Raw genomic sequence first — 13,108 nt, forward strand, 5'->3', positions numbered from 1 at the left:
ATAATGAGAACTAAAAATGGATGAAACAATGACTAACCTTGAACAATAAAAATTAATGAGAGACTAAAAATGAAAAAAAAAAAAAAACTAAGAGACTAAAAGTATTGATGAAAAAATTAACAGAGTACTAAAATATGTTAAAAAAAACTTTTAAAGGACTAAATTGAAATCTAAAAAATTAAGCTACTAAAAATTTAATTAACCCCATTTTCCTATTTTTATTTAAGGCAAACATGTCTCCAAATTGTGTTTATATAAGCACCCCGAGTTTACAAAGACTCATGTTTGACAACCTTGATTTAGGGTGTTAAAATGGCAAGCCCCTTGGCATAACCTGTGCGTTAAACTACTCAACTCAACCAACCATCGGTCCTAAGCTTCTTGAATTTCTTCTGCAACTCTTGCCTGATCATTAGAGAACAAAAGCTCATTGACCAATTCTTAGTTTCACCAAACATCATCAGAAAATTCTTGCCATATACAAACGAGAGGATACAAAAATAAATTGATCAAAATGAACATTAACAGCCAAATTCAATATTCATATCTGAACCACAAAAAAAACAGATAAAATATCTATGCTAACTACTTGAATACTTTGCCTTGGCAACATAAAAGTGTCACATCTCAAATAAACAAACTAAAGGCCAAGGTCTCCAAACCTCAAGAACAGAAGAGCAAACACAATAAAATAATACCAAAATGCAACTCCTCGATGGCTTGGATGATTTAAAATAATTTAATAAATAAATATACGGATCTAACAAAATTATGAAGCACACATCCTTTTTGCCAGCATTTTTCACATCCTAAGACGACAAAACATCGGCACCATATTGCGTCTGTATTCGTTGAACATGCAAACCTTCGTGTGAGCCTGACATTTTTACCTTAAGAAATACACCACGTACTAATGAAGTAGTACACTAAGAATGGGGCAGATTTTCTTTTAATAACCGGGGAAGAACTTCATGAGCACCAATGTCCAAAACCTCTGGATCCCTGAAAATAGCAAACACAAAAAGTTTTTAAACTTAAAAGTTAACTTTTAAGTTAAAATTTCTTGGATAATTTCTGAGATTGTGTTTATAGATCAAGGGATTTTAAGTGAAGAAGGAAATGGAGAAGTCAAAAGCTCTCAAGACAAAGCTCCTTTTTTCAAAGTTTTCTTCATTGAAAAAAAGATACATTTTTAAAAGCTCTATTTCTCAACAACTTCTTTTGAGAAAAGAAGCCTAAGATAAGCTAAGTCAAACACTACGTAAGTCTATATAACCAAACTTTGAGTACAAGGAATGCCTGATATCACAAGATTAACGTATGCAATAGCAAAGTTTTCATATTAATAATTCTGCAGAGAAATTAGATTAACAAAACCAGCCTATCACCCTAGTGGATATAAGAAAGGATAAAAAAGCTAATATTATATAAACCATTATTATAAGTGTGTATCCTCGTTTTTCTTAAAAGAACAATCAATCCTTGCAATTATCACCCTCCGGCCTCCTTAAATTACAAAACTATGCAGTAAATAGGTGTGTGCGAGAGATAGTGGGAGAGAAACCTGCATAATGTCTGCCCCTTTTCATTCGAACTTGGTATAAACCACAGCTTTCGCAGGGAAGGAGACTCAAATTGAACAAAGAAACCATCACTTTGTGCATGTTTCCACTTTCTTGGTCCTTGGCCCTTCCAGACCTGCAGGCATAGAATGTCATTAATAGATTCTGCTGACATTCAGAATTCGCAATTCTAACAGAATGAGTAGAAAAGCAGGCAATCTGAGCCTCACAATTAACCTAAAAAAAACATGGAATTTTGAGGTTGTAACCTGATCTGTTGAAAATGAACATTGATCAGATAGCTTTACTGTTACCACTTTTGCATTTTTAAACCAAGAGCCCTTTATGAGTTAGAGTTACTGCATCATCATCATTGATGTAATGAGCTGATCAGCAACCAAAACCCCTTTTTCCTACTGAGACCACCAGCTCAGGCTTAAAAAGTATTTGACAATCTTCTTTTCGTTACAAAGATCTATTTTGTCGAAGTACAAACTTAAGTAAATATAAGCCATTCGGATGGGAAACATTTCCCTTCAGTTCGTCTTTTACCATCGCCGTGTAGCCATGTCTGGAGTATGTAGTGTATAAAAAAACTTAAATGATATCAAATACCACAATATTTTAACTAAAAGAATGATGCTACAGACCTCTTACTATTTTCTTTTCTCATAGTGCTGCTACTCCACGGAATTTACAACACACCAATGGAAATGAAAGCATCTGAATTATATACTCTCATACAGAGCCCACCTAAAGTGATAACTGATCAGCTTAAACATTTTTGTACATCCAAATTTCACACGCCTTGCACCCTAGGTGTACAAATATCATTTCTCTTCACTTTCCTAGTTGAAGATGTGATATCATATGCCTCAAAAGTACCCCTAAACCTCGTAATAAAATTTCCCATTTAACTGTTCATTTTCTTAACCATCTACATTTTCTGATGTGGAAGTTTCAATCCTCAATGCATTAAGAAATCAAGTTACCTGTGGATAAGCAATGATGTTCTTCGGAGTCACCAAGCAGGCTGCTTTGGAGAAAGACTCCTCAGCATACTGCCTAAGAAATGCAAAGCAGTTGCCATGTGTATGTGGTGATTCAAAGGCCTGGCCAAGAAGATGAGAAAAATAAAAAGATTAAAACTCAGAATACCATATAGGGAACTTTTTGAGTTGATAATCATATGCAAACAGCAAAGCAGTTAAATAAGCATGAATATTAAGCATAAAGTTCATAAATCAGATATCCAAGCACAAAAAGCAAGGAAACCACAATGATAATTGTACAAAGATTTAACATGAAACAAGAAAATGCATACCTTATCAATATTCACAACTGGGGCATACTTATCGGTGTCTGTCTTTTCCTTATCAAGAAGAAAGTAAACTCTAGCATCCACTGAAGAAGTTTCATGCCATGATTTTACAGCTGTCTCCATAGTCTCAACAAGGAATGAGAACAAATCTTTCCAGCCTTCTTCTAATCCATACTTCCCGGACTGTACGGAGGAGATCATTTTAATCCTCACATGGAAAATTTTTAAAATGATGCATGATTATATGAAAAAATGAATTCTTTAACAACCTTATATAAATATCAATAACAAGGAATCAAAAGTTAAAGGAAACAGTAAAATAAAACATCTCAGTAACCAAGATACAGAAAGAAGGAAAGAGAAATATTTCCAATGTTCTTGGTTCATTTTTCAGGTGTTTTTCTCTGCTTTTGAGAATTGGAGTCTTTGTTGTTGATTCAGTTGAACTTGGATGAATAAATGCATTGTTCAATTTTGAATGTGTTGATATCCTACAGCTTATTGTCATATAAATGACTGGCAGCACCATGGATGCCAAAATTGTAAATCCCATCTTGGTTCAGACATGGAAGATAGAAACATAAAAGGTAAAATGTGAGATCATAACAAAAGATGGAAGATCCTATATGGGGGCATATCAAGTGAGTGTATGAAGAGTTAACTTTGGTCATACAAACATGTGTATTAAAAATTATTCTGAACCAAGATGGTTGACACCCCAAAGATTCAATGAATAACAAAACATTAGGACTTGAATGAATTTTTGCAAAAATCTAACAAGTGTATTAAGTTTGTAGAATTTCAAGTGTCTCATAAAACCAAAAGAATCAGTGTATCTAAGTGTCAATATAAGCAAGCATCTCATAGATACACAAGTTTCTGATGTTTTGAAATGTCTTAGAAAATAACAAGGACATTTTAGGACTTTGACAACTGTACCTTAAAGAAAGTCAAATTCTCTTGAAAGATGTGTCCTTATCACAAAACTGAGTATGCCAAATGGACTCCCAATTTCCCAAAGAAAGATACTTCCTATTTTACATGAGAAGGCTACAAGAGCAGAGATTTTAGCTGCACAATCAAAGATACTTCCCAAAATAGCTTTCCTGCAAAGAGACTTGTAGAAAAAAAATACTTGGGAATTAGTTAAGAGAGGCTGGTGGGAATCAAAAGGTAGTTTGGTGGTTAGGGGGAGGGGCTTAAGGATTGGAGTGATAAGGAGGTCATGGGTTCAAATCCCCCTACTAACATAACATATTAACTGCTAACATTTACTGATAAAAAAACTAGCAGAGGCTGGTAAAAGAATAATTTGGCAGTGAAACACTAAGAGTATAAAACAGTTTAAAGAGATAGTGAAAATCTTAGCCTTTTGGTTAAGGACTAGATGTAGCCCTGGGTTTATGAGATGAACCAGTATAAATTATCGTGTATCCATCACCTTCTCTCTGTATGCTCTTACTAACACTCATTGGAGACTTGATATGAGATTTTAAACTTCGTACCCCATTGCCCAGAGGCTCTTCGCTATGCGAAGGTATGGGGGAGGGATATTGTACGCAGCCTTACCCTTGCATATGCAAAGAGGCTGTTTCCGGATTCGAACCCATGACCAACAAGTCACCAAGACACAACTTTAAAAGAAAATCTTTTTTCAAAAAATCCTTTTCAAGATATCTATTATGAAGATAAACCAATAGTCTGCCTAAACAAATGCTTGTCTAAATGCTGCTTTGCAAAAGGTTTTTTGTCTTGATTGTTCTTATTTGAAATAGTATTAAAGAGGAGAAAAACTTGATTCAACCATCCTTGTGTTTTTCTGCGTTATTCCTTTTCAATTATTTTACTCTTGATCATCCATTTTGGTTGATAGGTCAATATTAGCATAAACACACAACCACTTGAAGAGGCAAAAATACTATTAATGTTGATGTGAAACCTATTGAAGTTTAACCAACATTTGTCATGCTTCACTTTGATTTCGTACTCATGAGGAAGTTTAAAATCCAAAGCTATTAATTGATGTTTCTTCCAACACCACCAGTTGGCCCCCTTTTTATTGATAAACAAAGAATTTATTAGGAAAAAAGAGAAAGATACAGAAGTAGAGTATAAGAAATCCTCAAGGGAAAAAGGACAACAAAGTAAGGACTTGAAGGGGAAAAAGGCAAAAAAGCATACATAGATCATGAATATTGCAACAAAGCATGCTAATATCTCAGAAGATCTAAAATAAAACATATATATTGGTATTTATTGATTAATCATTTTGATGTTCATAAATTTAGGTTATTTGGAGTTTATATTGGATTGATTGGTTATCAAGACGCATTAGCCATAGCTGTTAACAGCACACAATATTTGGTAGTGTTTTGGCTTCTCAGATGTTAGGCCCGCTACTGTGCCAGAAATCACAGCCATTTGTGGGTTTTGCGGCAATGACTGTGAACAGCAGCTAAAACCCATTTTATCCCTCCTTTCTATGTTGTCGCAGCCACAACCTTCTCTGTTTTGATGCAATCCCTCCAACCCACAGCTTGCCAGCATTGTTCAGGCCAAGCTCTGCAACCCATTGCTCTATTGTGCACTTACTCTGTTCTGCAAGTTCTCAATAGCATGACTCAGTTTTCACACAGGTATTTCTTTCTCACAAAGATCTTGCCTTTGTCCTTTGCTTGGTGGCAGTGACCTTAGGTTTTTATTTAAGTTCTTGTTTTTGTCTCTGACTTTTTGTATCGATTTTACTACTTTACTTTAAGCCATAAATGCATTACTTATTTGATTCCTTGACTTTCACTATCAATTTATTGATTTGTGTATTTAGCATAAGACTAAAACTTTTAGATACTAATTATGAATATGCCTCAAATTTTGGATAATTTAAAAAAAATGAGCATTTATTTAGCACTTTTATAAGTGTAATATAAAATATTTAATTTGTACTTAAGAATCATCATAAAAGTGGCCACTACAGGTTATCCCACTATAGCAGTTTTAGGGCCAGCCACTCTGCACTGTTATTTGAGATTGATAACTATGAGGTTAGCCTACATAAGGATAGCTAGGCACTGATTTTGATACTTTTGACTCAATTTAAGAATATACATAATTCGTTTGACAACTGAGGTTAGCCTACATGAGGATAGCTATGCACTGATTTTGATACTTTTGACTAAATTTAAGAATATACATCATTCATAAACTTATGTTTCTCCCTCCTTGTGTACTTGTCCCCCCTTTCTACTGTATTTCTCCCTCCTTTTTGTCTCTCTCCATGAACAACTTATTCCCTTCTCTTTCTCCCTAAACCTTTCATCATCATATCATAATTAATTCAAAAGAAAATTCAAAAAAGCACATGTCGAGCACTCCTAGGAACAGAATGAGAATACATGTATACTAACCATTTCAGTTTTGAATGTATCTAAATGTTTGGCCATGTCAACATTGGATCTCATATTCTCCACTTCTTGAGCTCGCTTGCTATCTTTCATCAGTTGGTTTATCTTCTTTATCTTTTTTGTTACTTCTTGACTTTGCGGGTTATACTGCAATGCTATCTGAAAGGCAGCTAAAGCCTACAAACAGATATTCATGCAAGCAGACACAGTAGGATCAAAATCCCAAAAACATAGCAGAGTAAATAGCTTCCGATCAAATTTAAGCAAAAGGCTATTATATACATACGTCATCATATCGTTTCATGGCCTCCAATATGCTTCCCTTCCTGAAATATCCCTGGAAGTGTATTCAAGAAGCATTACTGAAAATTGTATCACAAGGGTTTGAACACCCAAATATTAATAGATAAACATTTACCTTTTCCCATTGGGGTTTTAATTTGATTGTCATCTCTGCATCATCTAGAGCTTTATTAAGCTTATCCAATTGCAGTAATGCTGCAGCACGGTTACTGGCAAACAATGAATAAACAGAAACTACATCAGGACAAGATGTTTATACATTGAGTGCATGCAGCAAATCTCACATGTGAAACATTGATCCAAACAGCTTAATTTGCTTAAGAAAGAACAAGTCAATAACTTCTAAGTGCCACACAACACATTTCTTGAATGACCTACATTAGTAATTACTTCTAGCAATGTGCCATCCAACATGAGATATGATCAGAAGCTCAACTGAAGTGTATGACAATTAACAAATACAGATATCAAATGAAAATTAAGCATAAAAATGGATACCATGAAATATTTAACCATTCAAAGATACCACAATATCCTGAGCGGTCTATCATGATAAGCATCTACAGAATTATTTTCTCACTAGCCAATAATCCGAATTCTTAATTACTGTGTGTTCAAAACTTCAAAGGCAGTAAGAGAAACTATATATGTGTGGCAGGATATTTTAGCAATGTGTTCTATTTACAAGCTTGGCCACTTAGTTCATCGCTAGTTAAACTTTCATTTCCTTCCACTTTCCCTTCAATTCAAATTTCAAACTTTTATCTTATCACTTTTTTTCTCTCCACCATATCAAAAAGACCATAAAGTTCAGTATATTCCAGCCTACTAATCTACACGGCTTCACACTTAGCAGAATCAAACTTGATGAAAAGGGATTTTTTTTTTCCTATTTAAGTGCACCATCTTAAGCCTTAAGCGTTATATCGATCTAACTCCAACCCAAACAACACACATGACAATGCAAACCTTTCATTAAAAAAAATCCAATTCTGAAACTTTGATCATAAGCTGGCAATAACTGAAAAACCTAATTAAATTAAAATAATAACGATAAGAATAGCAAAGAAGATTCCCTTTTGTGATTTAGTTTTCAGAACAAAGACACAAAACAAACAAGAGAGAAAACAGAAAAGCAGAATGCAGAAGCAAAATTTGAAACCCACCAACTGAAAGAAGTGAACAATGACACCCAAATGAAAAATTTGAAGGAAAGGAGGGTACCTATAGAGAGTAGGGTTAGAAGGGTCTTGCTTGATGGCTTGAGTGTAGAGTGCAGCAGCTTTGAGATACTTTCCTGACTTGAAAAACTCGTTGCCCTGATCCTTTAGAGACATCTCCGAACCTGAAACTTCTTTCGTCTCTGCTGCCATCGATGATTAATTTTCGTTCCAACCTTTAAATCTCTGATTCTGGTTCCTGAAATGATGTCTGTACTCTGTAGGGTTTACCACCAAGATGTTTGTTCCTTCCAAAACCTTTGTACTTCAAGTTCTGGATGCTTTTGTTTCATAAAAAAAAAAAGTTAAATTTACGGTTGTTTGCAACTCTAGTTTGCTTTGATTTTCCATTAAAAAGGGAAACAAACTAAACTTAAAAATTATCTCCTTTTTCCCGATTTTTACTAAAATATTATTTTATTAAATTTATACGTTTTTTCAATTTTAAATTAAATTACATGAGTAGCTAATACCACATTATTTTCGATAAATATGAAACTAAAATTATATTAACTTTATATTGAGATAGAAACTGAATTTTAATATTTTTTGGGATAAAAACATATTATATATATATATATATGTGTGTGTGTGTGTGAGAGAGAGAACAATTATTCACTATAAAATCATGACTAAAAAAACATCAATTTAATGAATAAAATTTAATCAACAAAAAATAAGGATAAAATGATATTAACAAATAGAAAATAAATTAAATAAATAACTGAAAACAAAATTCATGCAAAATAGAAGAAAATGGATTTTACCCACAATTAAAATTATGATATATATAGAAATATGTACGTGGTTTCAAGAAGTATCATATGTATACAAATATTATCAACTAAACAAAATACGTATTCTTCTTAATTAGTATTTTTTCGATAGCAATATTTTATTGAATAACACAAAAAGTGAGATAAGAAAATGAATATAATATCTTAGTCCTTATAAATTTAATTTAATTTGGAGTGAATTAATTTATTCTCATATGTTTAGGAGAAACACTAATTGGCCTAATGATAAGGAGTCTAGCTAATTTGCATGTGACCTTACTTTTTTTTTTTTATCATAGTTGAATCTGTGACATATGGATATATAATTAATTAGTATAACTAAACTTACCAATTCAAATAATTAAAACTTAAAAAAGGGTAAAGTATGTTTTTCTTCCTTAAGTTTATTTAAATTTATAGCTTTCGTCCCTGAATTTTTTGCAATTAATCTTAATCTTCAAACTTTTATTTTATCTAGTATTTTAGTTATTTAGGTCTATTTTAAACGTTAAACATCATATTTATTTTAGGATTAATTAAATTTAGTCTTTTAACTTTTAATGAATCCAATTTTTAGTCCTCAATTTTTTTTTTAATTTTTAGTTCCTCATTATTTTTCCGTCACACAAAATGATTCATGACGATAATTTTTTTTATTAAGTGATAATATGCCATCTTTAGACATTATTGACTGGATAATAATTTCACATGACATGTCAACTCATTTGTCATGTGTCATAATATTTTTAATAATTAATTAATTTTAAAAAATAAAAATTATTAGTTTTTTAAAATTACAGCATTTGTTTTCTTTATAAATAATTAACGTAAATGTGTTGCAATTATGGCATTCTATTGAATTGGTGTGGGTGGTTGAAGTTTTTAATGGTAAAATTTTAATACTAGTAAATCATAAATAAAGTTGTCATGCAGTGAAGTCATGACAATAATAATAAAGTATACATCTCAAAACAATAACTTGTGCTCAACATCTAGAACAACCAAATGCTATCAAAATACATTCCAAACGACCAGCCAAAAAAACCCAGATCTAACATATTCTTAATCCTAAAAAAAGACTACCCCATCTTCCTCTTCAAGAGTTCAATAAGCTACGGAGTGTCCATGTCTTCTCCTGAAACAGTGTTGCTACATTGTGCACTTTGTTCAGACAGGTGAGGTTTCTTCAAGGTCTCTTTTTTCTGCAAAAACAAACCAAAATCAGTCTAGTTTTAATGTGGTAACACTATGAATCTGGGTATTTTTAAGTGCAAAGTCACAAGAAATCCTACCGTTTTTGTTGTTGCACAACTCACTTTCTTTGCAATACCAGGATTATCTGTAGATGTAGATGCAGATGTAGGACCAGTTTTCTTTGAAACAAGGTTTGATTTTTTGTGTAAAGGGACCATTAAAGACTGAAAATGAAAGTGAAATACACAATAGCTTCTAACTCAAAATGGTGTAGATTTTACCTTATTTGGATTTGTTTGGCTAGCTTGTGTTAGCAGATTAATCACTGCATCAATTTCCATTCATGTGTTCCATTATCACCTTTGGTGTTCGCTTCAGTTTGCACTTGTGTTCCATTTGGTCCAACTTGAACATGACTTTGTTGTTCTTCACTGGGTGCTCCCTCACCTTCAACACGAGTCTTTGCTGGTTTTGGATGAATGGGGGAATTTTTGCAAGTCCTCTTGTTATGTCCAAGCTTATGGCATCTCCAACATCAGTTGGTTGTATTTGTCCCCCTTAGTTTATGGTCATTCTAATCTTCATCAACTTCTCTTCGCCTCAACTTCTTTGGTCTACCAGCTGCACGTTTGTAATTAGGAGGCAATAAGTCAGGATCATTAGTCTTAGAACATTTTTTCCTACCATCGATTGTTGTAATACTATGACTGTAACATAGCTTGTAAGTATCCCTATGGTAATATTTGTCAACATGGTCTTCTGCATGCTCTCCTTTGTAATTGATTGCAGCTATAGCATGCCTGCAGGGGATTCCCACCAACTGCCAAAAGTTGCAAGAACATGAAGTTTTGCTCAAATCAACAACAAACCTTTCAATGAATAAGTTGTGAGTAACTTCACATATGTTGTCTATTGAAAATGAAGCAAACCAACTCCCACTGTGTTGATCTTCCTTGCCGAGCCTCTTCCTTGGCTTTGGCAATTGGCATTATTTTCCCTTCAACTTTATGAGTTGTTTCATTCATAGTAGCAAATCTAGTCATACAGTAAGTTTGAATCCATTCCAGCATAGTAACTATTGGTTTTTCCCTAGCCAATAGAATAATAGCATTGAAGGATTCACTTAGATTGTTCATGAGAACATCACACTTTGCATAGGTCTTGAAAGCATGCTTGGACCAATGTTGTTCACCAATGTCAACCAAGTATTTATGTGCAGCTTCATTGATCTCCTTTAGTTGAGCCATTTTCTCTAAATATGCTTCATGGTAGGTAGCTCTTGTTGCACCCATCATTAGATCCCCCATGACAATGCCTCCTCCAAATCTCTTATTGAAAGTATTGTATAAATGCCTTAAGCAGAAACAATGTTCATTATCCCCAAGCATCTCCTCAAAAGTTGGAACTAGTCCCTGCAATAATTGAGAAGATTAAATTAGTTGTAAGTCAAGTTTAATTTAAAGTACAATTTAAAACATGTAATGGAAAATATACCTTTTGTTGATCAGATATTAAAACCCATTTTTGACTGCAATCATGATCAATGTCATTCAAGAATAAAGTCATAAACCATCTTCAACTTTCCTTATTCTCTGACTCAACAACCACAAAGGCCAGTGGCAAATACTGATCATTTGGGTCTGTTGCAATAGCTGCTAAAAAGATACCTCCATACTTATTCTTAAGATGACAACCATCTACACCAATAACAAGGCCTGCATGCAGATTTAAAAGCCTTCTTGCATCCATCAAGACACATGTAGAATCTTTGAAATCTAGGTTCTACATCAAGGGTCAGTCTGTCCAGCTTCGTTTGACAAGTGTTTTCTTTGCATTTTTTTGTCAGTGCAACACTGAATGACCATAACAGTGTATTGTTTAGTACAATCACTTAACAATGATGCATCTTTGTCACCCACAAAGTAAAACAATCCATCTTCAAGGGACAATTCCTTAAGCTTCCACCACATTTGAACTTCACCATGGTACCCCAAATCACTCCTTACGATGCCTAAAGCCTAAAAAAAGGACCATTTGTCAGCATCTACATTCTTGTATACATTTTTCCCGTGGCCATTATACTTTAGGTTTGGTGTATTTACAAAATGCCCCAAATGGAAGAAAGCAACAGTGAATGACATCCTTGCATACAATACATCAAACACAATAATAATGAGACAAAAGTAACCAACTCCACTTCCACATAGGTACAACAAATTGCAATTAAAATAATCCCCAATTAACAATAACAAAAATAATTACAGAAAAAAAATCCTAAAAAGCCCCGCTCCATAGTCACTCACAACCAACAGTGGCAATTTCCTTCATTAACAATTATAGAAAACCCTAAAAAAGAAAAAAAAAAAAAAAAAAAAAAAAACCAATAGTGACCAACCTCAACACACATGGATTGTGACTATCGATTCACACCAACCAGCCAAGCAAAAAGGGTAAAGCAAGATTCGCCTACCTTCATGTGTTCCTCGTGTCGAGCTTCGTCTAATACGTTGTGTCGTTTCCTTTGAGTGATTGAATATTTGTAGAGACAACAAAATCGCACTCTCTACAGATTCACAAGACTCTCACCTTTGGTCTGTGACTATCGATTCGCACCAACAGATCACGAGTTTGAGAAGATTCTTCTCCCTCTTTTTCTTTTTGGGACCACTCACAAAGACTAATTTGGTGTTTTCTAAAATAGTAACCCTAATTTCCAACGTGAACATCTTCAAACCCATTCAGTCAATGTTAAATTTCCCACACACACACCAATGTCTCTTTCACAACCAATAGCTTTAAGACATGTGGCAAATGGGTTGACATGCAACGTGACACCACTTACCTAGTCCGCAATGTCCAGAAATGACACATAATTACTTAAGAGAGGAAATTAATAATAGAGACTATTTTATGTGAGATTAAAAAATTGGATTCATGAAAAATTAAAGGATTAAAAATTTAATTAATATTTTATTTATTATTTTATTTTATTTTCTAGTTACAATCCTACATTGTATTTTTGAAAGATTAAATAATTTATTCGGGTAAAAGTCACCGCAAATTGCTTCATCTTAACCAACAACATGCAACATCAAACTTCATCCAAACCATTTCATAAATCACAAATTGTCCCGAAAAATGCATTACATAAGCAAATTAGTTCTGATAAAGAATACACATTTAAAATCATTGAGGAATAAATTAAAAGATCAAAGAGAAAAATCAAATCAATTAAAAAAATATAAGAACAAAAGCCCAGATCATATATTTTTTGTAGTGATCTATGAGAGCGTAGGAAAAGGTGAAGCAAAGATGAGGGTTTGGGAGATGG

At 33.4% G+C, this 13,108-nt stretch overlaps 1 protein-coding gene and 1 long non-coding RNA gene across 5 annotated transcripts; both read right to left on the reverse strand.

Moving 5' to 3' along the window:
- Positions 1-521: 521 nt before the first annotated feature.
- On the reverse strand, positions 522-8,171 carry LOC100775252 (RNA polymerase II-associated protein 3). The gene is made up of 8 exons (XM_003537152.5): positions 7,812-8,171; positions 6,703-6,796; positions 6,571-6,621; positions 6,288-6,461; positions 2,887-3,066; positions 2,555-2,674; positions 1,565-1,698; positions 522-1,002 (listed from the first exon to the last, which is right to left on the reverse strand). The coding sequence occupies exons 1-8, from the start codon at positions 7,958-7,960 to the stop codon at positions 927-929; spliced, it is 978 nt and encodes a 325-aa protein (XP_003537200.1). The 5' UTR covers positions 7,961-8,171; the 3' UTR covers positions 522-926.
- A 1,325-nt stretch (positions 8,172-9,496) lies between these two features.
- On the reverse strand, positions 9,497-12,515 carry LOC102670323 (uncharacterized). Of its 4 annotated transcripts, none has more exons than XR_003263124.2 (4): positions 12,248-12,515; positions 11,272-12,123; positions 9,876-11,189; positions 9,497-9,785 (listed from the first exon to the last, which is right to left on the reverse strand). It is a non-coding gene; the product is annotated as an uncharacterized lncRNA (long non-coding RNA). The 4 variants fall into 4 exon arrangements; XR_005886885.1 differs by having other exon boundaries at positions 11,272-11,795; positions 12,248-12,512; XR_416189.4 differs by having other exon boundaries at positions 11,272-11,919; positions 12,248-12,512.
- Positions 12,516-13,108: the final 593 nt, after the last annotated feature.

Source organism: Glycine max, chromosome 10, assembly GCF_000004515.6.
Source record: "Glycine max cultivar Williams 82 chromosome 10, Glycine_max_v4.0, whole genome shotgun sequence".
NCBI classification, from domain to species: Eukaryota; Viridiplantae; Streptophyta; class Magnoliopsida; order Fabales; family Fabaceae; genus Glycine; species Glycine max.